The sequence below is a fragment of the Neovison vison genome, chromosome 4, assembly GCF_020171115.1.
Source record: "Neovison vison isolate M4711 chromosome 4, ASM_NN_V1, whole genome shotgun sequence".
Lineage (NCBI taxonomy): Eukaryota > Metazoa > Chordata > Mammalia > Carnivora > Mustelidae > Neogale > Neogale vison.
The window spans coordinates 218898777-218916834 of record NC_058094.1 but is presented as its reverse complement, the minus strand read 5'-3'; the positions used below and the strand labels follow the sequence as shown (position 1 = coordinate 218916834).

General features: G+C 40.7%; 2 protein-coding genes across 2 annotated transcripts in view; both read right to left on the bottom strand.

Annotated features, from left to right (window-relative positions):
- LOC122904137 (probable inactive serine protease 58) overlaps positions 1–18058 on the bottom strand; it is a 57830-nt gene that overhangs the window by 37750 nt on the left and 2022 nt on the right. The gene's annotated exons all lie outside the window — the stretch shown is intronic.
- Positions 5875–6762, bottom strand: TAS2R5 (taste 2 receptor member 5). The gene has a single exon (XM_044244608.1). It carries the CDS (start codon positions 6760–6762, stop codon positions 5875–5877), a length of 888 nt encoding a protein of 295 aa, XP_044100543.1.

Below are 18058 nucleotides of genomic sequence, written 5' to 3'. Positions count from 1 at the left end.
CTTAATCGTCTATGATATTGTGACAGGCATATGAGAAACCTTAAAATTATGTTTATTCACCACTTTTAGACTTAGGCTTTTAGGGTTTTTCAAGGATGTTTGCTGTGGCACTGAAAAAAGCAAAAAACGGGGGCAGATGGTAATAAAAATGTCCAGCCATAAACTGTTGTTTATTTTTTAAGAAAGCAGTACAATCATAAATAATAACATATATGGTCATGTAAAATGGTGTAGAAAAGGCAGAATCAGACCTATAAATACAAAGAGCAAAACGATGGTCGCCAGAGAGACAGGGAGTAGGGAGATGGTCAAAATGGGTGTAGGGGAGTGGGAAGTACAGCTTCCAGTTATGTAATAAATACATCATGGGGATAAAAGGCACAACAAAGGGAACAGCAATGACATTGTAATACTGCCCTATGGTGACAGGTGATTACTATGAGCATAGCATAACATGTAGAGAAGTTGAATTAGTATGTCATACATCTGAAAATAATGTAACAATGTGTGTCAACTCTACTCAAATACAGAATATTAATAAAAATTAAAAACTAAAATAATAAAGAGAAGAATGTGTAACGGCATCAAAACCGTAAGTATAAAACTCAGTTTATACAATAGTATATGTGTTATAGCTCCATGGTTTTTGTGCCCATGGCTATTCACGCAACAGTACCTAATAATCTAAACATTGAAGAACAAGAGGAAAACAAACAAAAAGATCCCTGTCCTCGTGGAGCATACATTCTAGCTTAAGGATAAAGGCAGTTAAATAAATTTAAAGATCTATTATACCACATAAGTGCTATGGGGGGAAAAGTGAAATGGAATTGGAAGTGCTGGGATAACCTGAGCAGGTTCTAAGAATCCTTGGGAATCCCAGGAAAGCAGTAAATGGAGTTGGAAGGTGGTTGTGGGAGGTGGCATCTGTGTTCCTTCAGATGTTATTATTAACATGACGTAGTGAGAATGCCATCATCAGGGTGCGAGTGAGTGTAGGGAATGTTTTTGGTAAGGTATAATAATAAAGTGTGACAAAAGGTGGCCTCCGTGTCTGAGTGTACCCATGTGATGCTGAGGACAAAAAAACAAAAGAAAGGAAAAGGATATGAGAGCTCTCTAGGGACATCTAGAATACGAATCTCAGAAGCAATGATTTGTGGTGCATAAACAATGAATTCTGGAACACTGAACAGAAATTTAAAAAAATAAATAAAAATTAAAAAAAAAAAAAAAAAGGAGAAGAAGCAATGATTCGGCCTGGCAAGTGCTCCTGTGGGAACAATGGGAAAACCCAAAGCCAGCTGCTACACAGCTAAGGGCTTTGGAGTTCATCAACTGCAATATCAGATGTTCCTCCAACCCTTTTTCTAGTTCCTCACAAATACCCAGACTGCTGAATTACAAAACCTTATTAAAAGAAAGAAAGCCTGAACTGTTCATACGTGTCTTCTTTTTAAGTTTTTATTTAAGTTCCAGTTAGTTAACATACAGTGTAATACTAGTTTCAGGTGTACAATAGAATGATTTGACACTTAACATACATCACCCGGTACTCATCACAACAAAAGCACTCCTTAATCCCCATCACCTATTTAACCCATCCCCCTTGGGGCCCCTTGGTTAACCCATCCCCCTACCCACCTCTCCTCTGGCAATCATCAGTTTGTTCTCTATAGTTAAGAGTCTTTCTTGTTTCATAGTCATCTTTTACCCTATATTCAATAAGTCCTCCTCAACATGATACTATGTTAATTAGATTGATTATACATTAGGAAAACTTCAGTGATTTTAATGGTCTACTCTTTCTAACCCTTGCTGCACAGTAGAATCAGCCAGGGAAGCTTTTTTTTATTATTATCATCATCATTATCATTATTATTGTATTATTTTCAGTTAGCAAACATACAGTACATCATTAGTTTTTGATGTAGTGTTCAACAATTCATTAGTTGCATATAACACTCAGTGCTCACCACAACACAGGCCCTCCTCAATTCCCATCACCCAGTTACCCCATTCCCCCACCCCCCTCCTTTCTCTAACCCTCAGTTTGTTTCCTGGAGTCCAGAGTCTCTCGTGGTTTTTCTCCCTCTCTGATTTCTTCCCATTCAGGGACGAATGGGAAGTCCCTCTCTTCCCCTGTGGTCCTCCCCTCCATTCCTTATGTTCTACATATGAGTGAAACCATATGATAATTGTCTTTCTCTGACTTATTTCACTTAGCGTAATCCCCTCCAGTTCCACCCATGTTGATGCAAATGGTGGGTATTCATCCTTTCTGATGGCGGAGTAATATCCCATTGTATATATAGATCACATCTTCATACATTTGTCTGTTGAAGGGCATCTTGGTTCTTTCCACAGTTTGGCAACTGTGGCCATTGCTGCTACAAACTTTGGGGTATATATGGCCCTTCCCATCTCCTCTGGGACTCCGCTTACACAATAACTACTCTGTTGTTTCTATGTGCCCTATAGCTGTTCTTTTCTTTTACATTTTCCATCTTTTTACAGATGCCTGTTGCCTTCTGAGAGTTCTTTGAGCTCAACTTCCAGTTTGTTAGTTTATTAAGTATTCATTAATTCACCATCAATTCTGCTGTTTAATTATTGAGTTACTTTATTTCATTTAAAAATACATATTTCAGAATGCAAAAAGAAATCAGACAGCAGGTGTGTGACCTAGAATCAGCCAACCAAGAGGCTCGCCAGCAGGACTGTGAACCTTGGAGCTAGGACCCAGGGACACACTCACAGAGGCAGTGGCCGTGTCAAAATGTTGAGAGGCACATTGTTGAAAGGCACAATGTTGACAGTCGAAATGTGTGTGGTGGTTCCAGCATCAGTCCCCAGAAAGAGACTTGGTCATGTTCTCAGTTGTTTAAACTCTCTTGGTTCCCATTCTGATCTTGACTGTCCAGTCTTCCCACTGATTCTGTGAGATAGCCAATTTCCTCCCAATAAATGTATTTTCTCCTTAAGTCATTTGAAGTTGAACATGAGATCGGATATCAGGAAAGTACCAAACAGATAAAGCACTAATTTCTTCCTTCTACATAACTCAGATTCCATTGATACTATCACAAGTTATGGTTAAAAATAGTAAAGTTAAAAACATATTACTTAAAGTTATACAATTAAGGACAAATAAAACTCATCAAATTTAGGGGAGGAGAAGAGTTTTGGGGGTAAGTGAGATAATCCCCAAACTGTGATGGGTAGGATTCAAAAGTTACAGTTCAAAGTTGATAAACCAAGTAAGAGAAGAGGCAAAATCTTAAGAGTTCTGAAAGCAATCTCTACAAGAACTAAGGCAAATGGCAAAATATGACTACATCTGGGCAGTGGGACTAATAATGGGGAGCAGGATGAAAACATGTTCATTTGAAACTTTTTAGTCCTCTCCTAGGCTGAATCATACTACATAACAGAAAGAAAGGCTAGTGATATCCACACACATAGAGGCACACACGGGCACATGCGATGGGCACATGGATCCAGCTGCAGCTCTGGGAATGCAAACTAGGAAAGATTTACATAAGAACCAGTGCAAGAGCACGGATTTGCCTCCAGATTTGTTTTCCGGGATAAAACACAAAGCAGCCTCACACCCATCCTGAGCTATATCACGTTTAGAAAAGGAAGGAAATCTAATCCCCCCAAGTGGGGAAAATGCAAGTGGTTTGTCCCCAAGAAGAGCCAGTCATAGATACTTCAGCTGTGACTGGGATCTTGGCTCCCAGGCAACCCACTTATAACCTTTCAAGTTGCAACAAATTTGAAAGATTGTTTATTTCATCTGTTGAAAAATACTCATAAAGTTGGAGTTTATGAGTATGAAGTATTCCATAGGCTCACCCCAGCATAGAGCCTTATAAGTATGAACAAGAGAAACTTAAAGTTTACTGGAAAATGTACAAGACCTGCAGTCCAAATCTCTGGGATTGTTTTACCTGCATCGTTTACCAGCTGATGATCTTGAGCAAATCACTGCTCTAGCCTGAGTTTTGTGATATATAAAATGAAGATAGAAATATTAACTACATAGAGTTGTTATTAAAATCAAGTGAGATGATGGGTGATATATAAGAATTCGTGATAAAATGTAAAGCCCAACCTAAATGGGAGGTACTATTACTATCATTCTTACAATTGTTCACAAAGGACACCTGTATAAAGATAGGCATGGCATAATGGAAAATTCATCCTACTACTAAAAATATAACCCAGGAGAAGCATCTCTCTACTTGAAATGGATGGATATTATCATTCCCAGAAGACAAAAGAAAGTCCTTGACTTCATACAATGCGCAGTGACATCAGAGGAGCCAGTTCTCTCCTTCGCGATGACTAAAAACTACACATGCCTAGCACGTACCTCAGTTGACAGCTTTAGGTAAGGAAAAGACACACATTGGAGAGAATAGATGCCAGAAAGTAGATGAGCATGGTTCCTAAGAAGTGAAAAAAAAAAAGTTAAGTATATCAAGTATTGTCCTTTGAATTCCAGATCCCCTAGAACTGAACCAAAACAAGTATGCTCAAACAAAGCTAAAAAGATGACTAAGAAAGCATATAAGAAGAGGGATGGGATTCAGAGAAGCCAAAGGCAAAACTAGATGTTTAGGAAGGTAGCATGATGTCCAAGGATAGAGCCTGGACCCCAGGGTCCGGAAACTGAGTTCTGGTCCCAGCATTTCCCTTGGCTCTCTATGAAACCGTGGGCAGGCCCTTGTCCTCTACGGGCCTCCATTTCTTTATAACATAAAAGAGGAATTGAAAGACTAATTAATGCAGCTAATTGATCATTTAGAAAATATTTACTGTTTATTATAAGCTAGGGACTGTTCCGGGCATCAGGAACCTAGGAGAAAACAGAAACAGACACAGTTCCTGCAGCCATGGATTTGACATAGGTAATCTCCATCCAGCTCAAAGGCATGATATGCTATACTCTGATTTCAGTCTGTGGAAAGACCAAAATGGACCAAAAAGGAGGAGGCTTCACCTCTTCAGGGAGCAGTGTTCTTTTTTTTTTTTTTTTTTTTTTTTAGATTTTGTTTATTTATTTGACAGACAGAAATCAGAAGTAGGCAGAGAGGCAGGCAGAGAGAGAGGAGGAAACAGGCTCCCTGCTGAGCAGAGAGCCTGATGTGGGGCTCGATCCCAGGACCCCAGGATCATGACCTGAGTCAAAGGCAGAGGCTTTAACCCACTGAGCCACCCAGGTGCCCCAGCAGTGTTCTTTTTGAGAGCAGAAGCAAGTGCCCACTATTCCCATCTTGTCCCTATCTAGGTCCTGGGCTTTGGAGCTTAATACAGAACACAACAGCCAACTGACTTTTATCATAAAAAGCAAGTCTAGGGCTCAAAGAAACTTCTAGAAATATAAAAATGTGTTGTTTCATTTTTCAGTTAGATAACTAGACCTACTACAGTAGAGAAATGGGAAAATTATTTGATACTTCTTTTTTTAAAAAGCTTATCTAAAATAACAAACGTTAATGGATAGGCAAAATATAATAAAAATTAACAATCTCTATATTAATTGTTCCTAACTTCCCCTATAATAGGAAAAACACAACTTATATATGTAATATTAAAAGAAATGAATTATTTAGTACATATAAACAGAATATAACACTTACTTTACCAAACATAAAGCCCCCGCCTCGATGTCTATAATACAATAAAATGGTTATACTTTACATTGCCAAAAGAGAAACAGCATTAGTTTTTATTCTGAATTTCCTGTAGCTCATTTGTTGATTTGGTGTCAAAAAAGAAAAATTTTTAAAGATATGAAAGTCAGCTCCTTTATAGAGAGCTACCAAAAAGTGTCTCAAAAGAGTATTCTGAGCATATGCTTTTCTAGGATCTCCAAGCGCACACTGTCTTCCAGAGAATTCTTTGACAAGTCTGCTTCACCCTGGGATTTCCCATGATCAATATGACAGAATGAAGAGAAGGATAGGCAGCCATGACTGTCTCAGAGATGAAGACAATGAGGAGATTAGCAGAAGACCTGTAGATGATGGAAAAAGGGCTGGCCAAGATGTAAACCACATGAAGGATAAGGAAGCAGCCCAAGGACTTCAGGACAGTGATGTGAGCCTTGGCCCGAGCATCTCTCCTACCAGCTGTATACACCTTCATCTTCTTGTGGTGTCTGTACAAAGAGACAATCAGCATCACAGAAGAAACAAGAAACACCATCAGAGGCAACCCACTTCCTGCATTAAGCTTTAATACATACAGGTAGTGCCAGCTTTCAAAGGGGTATAGAATGCTGCTGTTGCCTTGGGAAGGATCATGGGGCTTTAAGCCAATGTGGGCTACAAGTAACAAACTGATCACCAAGTACCCCAGAAGGCACCAGAGACTCAGGCAATAGGCCCTCTGCTTCAGCCACAAGCAGACAGGGTGCTCAAGGGTCATGATCTTCCTGCAGTAGAAAACACTGAGGAAAGCAGCAAACCACAGGCTGGCCTGGCTTACCAGGATCCAGAAGACACTGAGATACCGAAGCCAGTGACTACTGTGGAAAAGTGGAAACAGGCTTAAATCCATCATAATCAGCCACTGCAGGAGAATTCGGCAGACAGCCAGGCCCAGGACAATGAGGTTGTATGAGGACCCATTGAATTTTCGGACCCATTCTCCAAAGCTCCAAACCACAAGGACACCATTTCCAACCAGCCCAATGAGAAATTCGGCCACCGCCACCACCATCAGCAGTGCTAGGGCAGCACTCAGCATGGCTGGGGACAGGAAGGAGTCTGACTTCTGTCACAGAAGGTTTCCTGCTTCAGCAGGAATGTGTGTGCCTGTGGTTGAGTTTCAGCTCCCCGGAGGGTGAGACAACACCCAAGGTAAGTCTTCACACCACAGAATCTGGATTTGGCCTTGCCCTGCTGTTCAAGACTGAAGAGCTGCGACCAGGCACAGAGAGTTTAGAAATTATGATCCTCTCTGTATTTGCATCCACATGAATGCACTCTGTGCCTACACTCAGAGACTTAAAATAGCATCACAGATACTGGCTCCCCTTCTCAAGGGTCATGAGCTAGCATCTAGACACTAGCACATATTAAGACCCTTCAATAAGAAGATCAAATCAAAACATTCTCAGATTTTATACAGTTGCCAAATGTGAGCTCATTATTATTAAAAAAATCTTATTTTTATAAAAAGTACTCTGAACATAAAAATATGAAAGCTGAATAAACTCAAATATAAAGTATATTTCATTATCAAAAAATAATAATAAAGTAAAAATATATTTCACTATCAAAGAGAGAAGTAGAGAAAATTTGGGGGAAGAAAACAATCAGAGAACAAAAATAGCACATTTAAGTGCCAAATAATTAAAAAAAAAAAAAATGGAAGTCAGGGAGAGGAGCCATCACTGCTAATCTGAGTCTTTGAGGTCATCTGTCCTAATTTATGATCAAGTACTCACACACACATGACTCAGCATATATCTCAAACCAAGGTCATAGAGGAAGGAAATGAGCTCAAATAAGTGAAAAAAGACTAGCACAGTTATCAAGAAATATAGTAAAGTGTTTCATTTATTGTCCAGATTCCAACTTCCCTAGGACCAGTCTAATGTTTATGGAAGGTTGAATTCTAAGACAGCGTCAAAGAGATTTTGAATAATCCTTGGGCAGGATGGGACTGTAAATAAGACAGGTTGTCACTTCTGTAACTAGGTTAGGTTTTATGTCAAAGAGAAAGGGCTTTTGCAAATGTAATTGAACCATTTCAATTACATTTGAACTACTCAAAAAATTACCCTGTGGGTGTTTCACTTAACCAGTAAAAGTCTTGGAAGAGAAACTGGGCCCTCCTACTGACCTTGAAGAATCCAGCTACCAGGCTGTGAGAGAGACACATGACAAGAACTGTGAGGTGTTGAGATTGGCCCGCAGAAGGCAGCAGCAGGAAAACAGGGACCTTTGTCAAACAACTGCAAGGAACTGAATTCTGCAAACAACGAGTGATCCTGGAAAAGAACCTAAGCTCCAAAAACCTACAGCCCAGTCAACATCGGGCCTGCAGCTTTTAGGACTCTGTGCAGAGGGCCCACGTAGGCTGTGCCTGGACTCTTCACCCACAGAAACTGTGCAATAAATGTGTGTGTTGTTTTAAATTGCTAAGTATCTGCTGCTACCCCGCTAACAGAAGACCAATACAATGGTCAAACTAGGCCAGAAACTATGAGGAAACAAGGAGAAAGAGGAACTGAATTGGGAAGAAGGAGGAAGGTGAGGCTAGCTTTGGAGGAAGTCAGCATGGATGCAGAGGAAAGACCAAAGTATCTGGAAAGGTCCTAGAAGAAACCAAAAACCCCACCCCAGGCCCTTTGATTCAGCCACAAGCAGAGAGGGTTCAGAGGTCATGATCTTCCTGCAGTAGAAGACACTGAGCAGCCAGCACACCCAGGACAATGAGTTTGTTTGGGGAGCTCTTTACATTTTCGGATCCATTCTTCAAAACTTTGGACCACAAGGATCCTATTTCCAAGCAGACCAATGAGAAATTAAGCCACAGCCATGACCATCAGCAGCGCCAAGACAACAGTCAGCATGCCTGTTCCAGAAGGTGTCCTGCTTCAGCCGTGTGTGTGTGTGTGTGTGTGTGTGTGTGTGTGTGTGTGTTTGTGTGTGTCCTGGCTGAGCTTCAGATCCCGAGGGTGATACAGAATTAAGGTAGAACATTCCACTCCTCAGAGTTCAGATTCTGTCACTGTGCTTTTGAAATCCATTCTCTGACAAAGAAGACACAGCTGTGAACACAAGTAATGTTCTCAAAGGTAAGAGCCTCACTTCCATTTGCATCTGCATGAAGCTGGCCTAGCATCTGAGATGAAGAACAAGCCACAGCTACAGACTGTCCTTCCGAAGGAAGCAAGTCAAATCCACCAAGCTCCTGGACCCTGCTCCCACCCACCCTGACTCTGCAGAACCAAAATAAGACATTCTAAGAATCTCAACAGTGGCAAAAGCAAAGCACCTCATATTATAAACAGGTCAAGTACAACATTAATGAATAACTTGGCAAATATTTATTAAATGTCTATCGTGTGCCAGGCCCCTAATCTAGGCTCTGGGGATACAATCACCATACACACACACACAAAAAAAAACAAAGTCCCTACTATCCCAGAGCTGATATTCTGGTGGGAGAGGCAAGTAACTAATGCTGTTTTAACATGCTTGTAACTTGAATATATAAATCTAGAGTTGTATTTATATACACACAAAGACTTGTTTCACTACCAGGAAAACAAAGAAAAAAATAGGGTGAGAAAATGAGTAAAAACAACTATGAGACAAGATAAATATTTACTGCTGAATACTATGCGCTAGAGGAGGTCAAGATGGAGAGAAATCTGGGAACGACCGTGCTAGTTCACTAGCCCTAATATGGTGGGTCAGTACCATATTGGTGGGAGGTGTCTGGAAGGAGGAGGAGGGGTGCAGTCATAACCCATAAGTAACAAGGATCACAATCTTCGAGGAAGATTATGATAAGAATTGCTGTGCCCAAATTTCGAGAACCCCAAAGACGACCACCGGAGTCCAGAGTCAAAGCCAAACAGCAAGGGTCGTTTATTACGAGTTGGAACCCGGACCTCCATGCACTCGTTGCCAGTGACGCTAAGAGGTCCCGAGCTCAGGATCACAACACTTTTTATACACTATTTTTGGGGAAGCAGGGACTTAGCAAATCGCTAACATACTGTAACAAATCGCCACATACCGCGGGAAAATCAAAAAGGAACTCTATAATATGACTGGCGCGCTACAGAGCGGGAAAGGGCTGGGAACAGATTATTGGTTAGGTCAAAGGGCTGTCATTCTTCAAACTGCTGAGTTGGCGCCGCTAGGGTATGTGTCACCTCGGGATTGACCGGGGTCTTCCTGTCAAGCCGCGGGGTGCCAGAAGGTTGTTATCTCTCGGCCCAGAGCCGGATGGGGAGTCCGGAGCAGTCATTCTGTCACGTCCAATTCCGGGTGGGGGTTTCTCTGGCGTCAGATGACCGTTATCTCTTGGCCCAGAGCCGGGGGAGGGGTCCGGGAGCAGCCATTCTGTCAGGTTCAATTCTGGGTGGGGGATGTGTGATTACAGAGTGTCCAAGAAAGTCTGCTGGTATTTTTCCATCTCCTCATGGGTTAGCAAGCAAAGATACAGAAGCAGAAATAGCGGTAATGGTTATAATTTAGGCATCTCAGAATCACTAGCATGGCTGTGGGGAGGACAAGTAAAAACCCCAGGGCAGGGTAGGGGGTGACTTGGAAGATGAGAGGACAGAAGCTATTGTTGTCTGCTTCCATAAGCATGAAAACTTGGGGAGAGAGGTTAAGCACAGCAGACAAAAGTTGGAAGATGGTCTAGAACGCAAAGCTTAATTTCCCTTCTCCTGAGAGTGAGCTGGACTTTGAGACTTCTAAACAAGAGACTCTGGAAAGGGAAACAGAGTAACAAGGCAGTGGAGAAACCCAACAGACACTACCTTAACCAAGCAATCAAGGGTAATATGACCAGTGAGAAGTTCATGATGATATCTGGTATCCCCCAGTGTGACATGAGGAGAAGGGCACCTCATCTTTTTTGGACTCCCTCTCCCCACCCAACCTCCATTAACTCCTGTCACTTCCCAGTTGTTAATTTCCTTGCCAGGCAAATTCTCACAGGAGATCCCTTTCACACTTCATTCCTCAGGGAATAAAACTGACCATGGGCCAATTATGCAAATCCCTGGGGAGTTCTGTCAAACTACCCTTTCCCCCTCGACTCCTACCCCCCAGAGCAATGAGAGGCAGGGCACACAAAATTTGAAAAGAGTTCCCAATAGACCCTGCTTCTCACCTCTCCACCCTTCCTTGAGGAGCAATGGTGAGATCAGAGGCTCCAGCTCCAGCTCTAACTTACAAAAAAGGAAGAAAAAGTTATATTTTAAGTGCTTTCAGTAAGCTTTAGTATCACCTGAAGACTCCACCATTTAAGGCTATCTTAAGAGTTACATTCAATTCATGCTTTAAAAGACTAATATCTTCTTCCTCTAAACCCTTCTTCCCTTTGTTTGTTTTTCAAAACAACTGAAAATGGCTCATCAACAGAATGCTAGTAACAGCAGAAGCCCAAAGTCACATCTGTTTAGGTAAAATTTAGGCAATAAAAGAAACCTAAAATCCTTGAAATGACCCATAAATACTGTGAACAAACTGGTGGTTGGGGGATAGGTTCCAGCTTCAGAGTGAATGCGTCACAAGAATAAAAGGCACAGCCTTTTATGTGACTGGGGCACAGTCAGTGATATCATAATAGCTTGTACGGTGACAGTTGGTAGCTATATTCTTGGGATGTGCACAGCGTAATATTTATCAATCACTATGTTGTACACCTGAAACTAATGTAGCATTATCTGTCAACTGTACTCAAAATTTTTTAAAGTGGTTTTGAAATGAAAAAGTAAAAATCCTTAGAATGCATAAGAACTTCATTTAGTTCATCCATGAATTGTATATACTTTCTGTTGGGTCCACAGGCTCTGGGAATGCAGGAGGAACAATAGAAATGACCCCCAGCCCGCCATCTTCCAGCCTCCTCCCCACCCCTTTTCCTTAACCCTTGGCTCTCCCGCCAAAAGAATGTATACCCAGGTCACATCTCCATAGGTAACCCGATACCTATGCAGGAAACAGAAGTATCAGGAGCCCCCACCCCATACCCTCCAATCACCAAATACCCTACCATATATGGATGTGAGCCCATGCCCTGCCTTGGCCCGATAAAAGACCCCTGCAGTGGCAGATATCAAAGAGGTTACTGCCTATGTTCTCCTCTAAGATTCTGATGGATTCCTGTCCCATGTTGAGATCTTTTATCCATTTTGAGTTTATCTTTGTGTACGGTGTAAGAGAATGGTCAAGTTTCATTCTTCTGCATATAGCTGTCCAGTTTTCCCAGCACCATTTATTGAAGAGACTGTCTTTTTTCCACTGTATATTTTTTTCCTCTTTTGTCAAAGATTAATTGACCATAGAGTTGAGAGTCCATATCTGGGCTCTCTACTCTGTTCCACTGGTCTATGTGTCTGTTTTTATGCCAGTACCATGCTGTCTTAGTGATCATGGCTTTGTAGTAAAGCTTGAAATCAGGTAACATGATGCCCCCAGTTTTATTTTTGTTTTTCAACATTTCCTTAGTGATTCGGGGTCTCTTTTGAGACCATACAAATTTTAGGATTATTTGCTCCAGCTCTTTGAAAAATACCAGTGGAATTTTGATCGGAATGGCATTAAAAGTATAGATTTCTCTAGGCAGTATAGACATTTTAACAATGTTTATTCTTCCAATCCAAGAGCATGGAATGGTCTTCCATCTTTTTGTGTCTTCTTCGATTTCTTTCATGAGTGTTCTGTAGTTCCTCGAGTACAGATCCTTTACCTCTTTGGTTAGGTTTATTTCCAGGTATCTTATGGTTCTTGGTGCTATAGTAAATGAAATCGATTCTCTAATTTCCCTTTCTGTAATTTCATTGTTAGTGTATAAGAAAGCCACTGATTTTTTTTTTTAGAATGTTCAATAAAATCTTTTTTTTATTTTTATTTTTTTTCCAATTTATTTATTTTCAGAAAAACAGTATTCATTATTTTTTCACCACACCCAGTGCTCCATGCAATCCGTGCCCTCTTTAATACCCACCACCTGGTACCCCAACATCCCACTCCCCCGCCACTTCAAACCCCTCAGATTGTTTTTCAGAGTCCATAGTCTCTCGTGGTTCACCTCCCCTTCCAATTTACCCCAACTCCCTTCTCCTCTCTAGCACCCCTTGTCCTCCATGATATTTGTTATGCTCCACAAATAAGTGAAACCATATGATAATTGCTCTCTCTGCTTGACTTATTTCACTCAGCATAATCTCTTCCAGTCCCATCCATGTTGCTACAAAAGTTGGGTATTCATCCTTTCTGATGGAGGCGTAATACTCCATAGTGTATATGGACCACATCTTCCTTATCCATTCATCCATTGAAGGGCATCTTGGTTCTTTCCATAGTTTGGCAACCGTGGCCATTGCTGCTATAAACACTGGGGTACAGATGACCCTTCCTTTCACGACATCTGTATCTTTGGGGTAAATACCCAGGAGTGCAATGGCAGGGTCATAGGGAAGCTCTATTTTTAATTTCTTGAGGAATCTCCACACTGTTCTCCAAAGAGGCTGCACCAACTTGCATTCCCACCAACAGTGGAAGAGGGTTCCCCTTTCTCCACATCCTCTCCAACACATGTTGTTTCCTGTTTTGTGAATTTTGGCCATTCTAACTGGTGTAAGGTGATATCTCAATGTGGTTTTAATTTGAATCTCCCTGAGGGCTAATGATGATGAACATTTTTTCATGTGTCTGATAGCCATTTGTATGTCTTGATTGGAGGAGTGTCTGTATCTTCTGCCCATTTTTTGATATGATTGTCTGTTTCATGTGTGTTGAGTTTGAGGAGTTCATTATAGATCCTGGATATCAACCTTTTGTCTGTACTGTCATTTGCAAATATCTTCTTCCATTCCATGGGTTGCCTCTTTGTTTTTTTGACTATTTCCTTTGCTGTGCAGAAGCTTTTGATTTTGATGAAGTCCCAAAAGTTTGTTTTCGCTTTTGTTTCCTTTGCCTTTGGAGACATATCTTGAAAGAAGTTGCTGTGGCTGATATCGAAGAGATTACTGCCTATGTTCACCTCTAGGATTCTGATGGATTCCTGTCTCACGTTGAGGTCTTTTATCCATTTTGAGTTGATCTTTGTGTACGGTGTAAGAGAATGGTCGAGTTTCATTCTTCTACATATAGTTGTCCAGTTTTCCCAGCACCATTTATTGAAGAGACTGTCTTTTTTCCACTGTATATTTTTTCCTGTTTTGTCGAAAATTAATTGACCATAGAGTTGAGGGTCCATATCTGGGCTCTCTACTCTGTTCCACTGGTCTATGTGTCTGTTTTTATGCTAGTACCATGCTGTCTTGGTGATCACAGCTTTGTAATAAAGCTTGAAATCAGGTAACATGATACCCCCAGCTTTATATTTGTTTTTCAACATTTCCTTAGTGATTTGGGATCTCTTCTGATTCCATACAAATTTTTGGATTATTTGCTCCAGCTCTTTGAAGAATGCCAGTGGAATTTTGATCGGAATGGCATTAAAAGTATAGATTTCTCTAGGCAGTATAGACATTTTAACAATGTTTATTCTTCCAATCCAAGAGCATGGAATGGTCTTCCATCTTTTTGTGTCTTCTTCGATTTCTTTCATGAGTGTTCTGTAGTTCCTCGAGTACAGATCCTTTACCTCTTTGGTTAGGTTTATTCCCAGGTATCTTATGGTTCTTGGTGCTATAGTAAATGGAATCGATTCTCTAATTTCCCTTGTATTTTCATTGTTAGTGTATAAGAAAGCCACTGATTTCTGCACATTGACTTTGTATCCTGCCATGTTGCTGAATTGCTGTATGAGTTCTAGTAGTTTGGGGAAGCCACTGATTTTTGTACTTATTTCAAGATATGTCTCCAAAGGCACAGGAAACAAAAGCAAAGATGAACTTTTGAGACCTCATCAAGATCAAAAGCTTCTCACAGCAAAGGAAACAGTCAAAAGGGTAGAGGGGTGGGAGGTTGGGGGATCCAGGTGGTGGGTATTGGAGAGGGCACAGATTGCATGGAGCACTGGGTGTGGTGCAAAAATAATGAATACTGTTATGCTGAAAATAAATAAAAAATAAATAAAATAAATACTGTTATGCTGAAAAAATAGAAAATTTTAAAAAAAAACCTAAAAAAAAAAAAAAGACCCCTGCCGCCTCCCTCCCAGCGCAACTTCCCCCACTCCCCTTTCTGGCGTTGAGGAACCTTGCCCAAGGGTGCCCACCTCCTCCTGATGTGACTTTCCTGGCTCCCCTTCTCCTGAGCCCTGAAACTTCGCCAGAGAGTGCCTTTAATAAATCTTGCCTTGTGCCTACCTCGCCTGGTGTCGTGTTTATCTCGCCTATAAAATCTTACACTTTCCCAGCACCTTTCTATTGGCCTATTCCTTCCCATGTTGCAGCATTCAAAATAAATTAAAAATTTTTTTTTCTTTCATATTGCTACACTTTTGGTTTAAAAATATATCTCACCTAAAAGAAAAAGCTTCTGTAAGGAAGGAAACAGTCAACAAAGCTAAAAGGCAACCTACGGAGTGGGAGAATATATTTGCAAATAACATGTCTGATAAAGGGTTAGTATCCAAAATATGTAAAAAACTGATAAAACTCAACACCCCAAAAAGAAATAATCCAATTTAAAAATGGACAGAATATATGACATTTCTCCAAAGACATCCAGACGGCCAAAAGACACATAAAAAGATGCTAGGCATCACTCATCATCATCATGGAAATGCAAATCAAAATTACCATGAGATACCACCTCACACGTGACAGAATGGCTAAAATCAAAAGCACAAGAAACAACAAGCACTGGTGAGGATGTGGAGAAAAAGGAACCCTCTCACACTGTTGGTGGGAATGCAAACTGGTACAGCCACTGTGGAAAACAGTATGGAGGTCCCTCAAAAAATTAAAGATTGAATCACCATAGGACCCAGTAATTTCACTACGAGGTATTATCCAAAAAAAATACAAAAACACTAATTCAAGGGTACACATGCATCCCCACGTTTATTGTAGCATTGTTTACAGCAGCCAAACTATGAAAGCACCCCAGGTGTCCATCAATATATGAATGGATAAAGAAGATGTAGTGTGCACGCACACGCACACACACACACACACACACAAATACAATGGAATATTATTCAGCCATAAAAAATGAAGTTTTGCCATTTGCAACAACATGGATGGATCTAGAGGGTATAGTGCTAAGTGAAACAAATCAGGAAAAGGCAAATACCATATGATTTCACTATATGTGGAATTTAAGAAACAATACCGACGAGCAAAGGGGGAAAAAGAGAGAGAGACAAACCAATAGACTCTTAACTACAGAGAACAAACTGAAGGTTACCAGAGGGGAAGTGGGTAGGGGATGGGTAAAATAGGCAATGAAAGTTAAAGAGAACACTTGCCATGATGAAAACACAAAATAATAAAAAATTAAAAATTGATAAACACACACACACACACACACACACACATCTCACCTAAATTTCAAGCTTAAAAGCCCACTACCTCTCTGCATGATATCATGACATTTATTTCACCTAAGGAACTAAACACCTATAAAATTTTTATACATCCCCCTACATGGTATTATTATATTATACAACATTAATCTTATATTATGAAATATTAATTATACATACATGTACATATGTGCATGTGTGTGTGCGTCTATATATGTATATATTAGGAGCCCTGGGTGGGTTTTTCAGGCTGGACATACCATGCTTCTGACACCCTTTTGAATATTATCTTCTTTTTTTTTAAGATTTTATTTATTTTATGAGAGAGAAAAAGCACAAGCAGAGGAAAGTGTGAGGGAGAAGGAGAGGCAGGCTTCCTGCTCAGCAGGGAGCACGATATAGGGTTTGGTCCTAGTCCCTGAGATCATGACCTGAGCCAAAGGCAGAAGCTTAACTGACTGAGCTACTCAGGTGCCCCTTGAATATTTTCTTCGTGTCCCAGGAGACAAAGCTTTATAACTGGGCATGATTCTACACTGTTCCAGTCTTTCCATCCACCTGGTGATATCGTTAAAAAAGAAGGATAGAATCCGAAGACAAATTGGAGGCTTAGGTCTACCCCTTCTTAGTTAATGAGCCATTTATAATACCTGTTTGTGCCTCAATTTTTTCATCAGTATGACAGGCAATACTAACATTCTCTAAGAAGTTGTGAGGAAGCAACAAAATCACATGTGAAAATGTAGCTCAGACAATACTGGGCTTTAGCCATCCAAAGGTAAATGGCAACGTGCCGAGCTATAGCTCCACAGCGTTTCATGATGTCATACAGACGCTGCCCCGGCACCCACCCTTCATTTCCACCAGTGCCTCTTCTTAACAGGGAGTTTTAAACATCCCTCCCTTCCCTGGTTAGGCAGAGCATATAGGGAGGAGGAGGAGGAGATTGCTTATTAGAGAGCCTGTAAGGTATCATATCTTAAATAAACTCTAAAATTTTTAAAGTCCTGGTTAATAAGTATTTAGTGGCAGAGCATACTGGAAGCAGCAAAACTCCCAACCTATGACATCGTTAAAAACTCTACCCAAAGAGGACTACGGGCAAGTGTCCCAACAAAAGAATACAGCATAGTGAGGTTTGTCGAGTAAGGCAACAGAGACCCAAAACTACAGTGTCTGAAAGAATGGAGATGTTTATTTCCCATGAACAGTTGCTGAGTTAAGGTGTGAATAGTCCAGAGCTGAGGTAGTGTCGGGTGCCCCACGGTGTCGGGAACTGTGAAGCCAACTAGGATGGATGACTTCTCCACTATCCCCAGGCAGTCCCTTCAACTGCTGACCCAAGATGGCCAATCATTACACCCGCCATTCCAGAGCACAGGAAGAAGAGGGAAAAGGGGAAGGGAGGGCACACCTGTTCTAGGGGCACCACCTAGAAATTAAACACATCACTTTCTCCTCACACTCCGCTGGCAGAATGTGATCACGTGTGATGCCTACTTGTAAGAGAAAGCTGTAAAATGTAATTTGCTGCCAAAGCTCTAGGTAGCTAAAAATTCTGTAATTATAGAAGAGAAAGTAAAGAGAATGGATCTGGGGGGACCATGAGGCTTTCTGCTTCTGATTCAGAGTTCTTATGTCATTTTATATATTTAATCCTTTTATCTCCTAATCTTAAGATCCTAACATGATGAAAACCTTTCTTTTAGCATAAAATATTGGTTTGGGTAATCCTTACCGAATAATGCAGTCAAGATTCTGATGTCCAGAATGGGAAAAATTAGGTAATTTGTAAAAATTTGGAGATTTTTCATTTTTTTCTATTTTAATAAAGAGACTGTTATTTTAATAAGATCATTTACTT

What these genes read in the sequence shown, in the direction of transcription:
- TAS2R5 (XM_044244608.1), bottom strand. Translation starts at nt 6,762, where the DNA reads ATGCTGAGTGCTGCCCTAGCACTGCTGATGGTGGTGGCGGTGGCCGAA.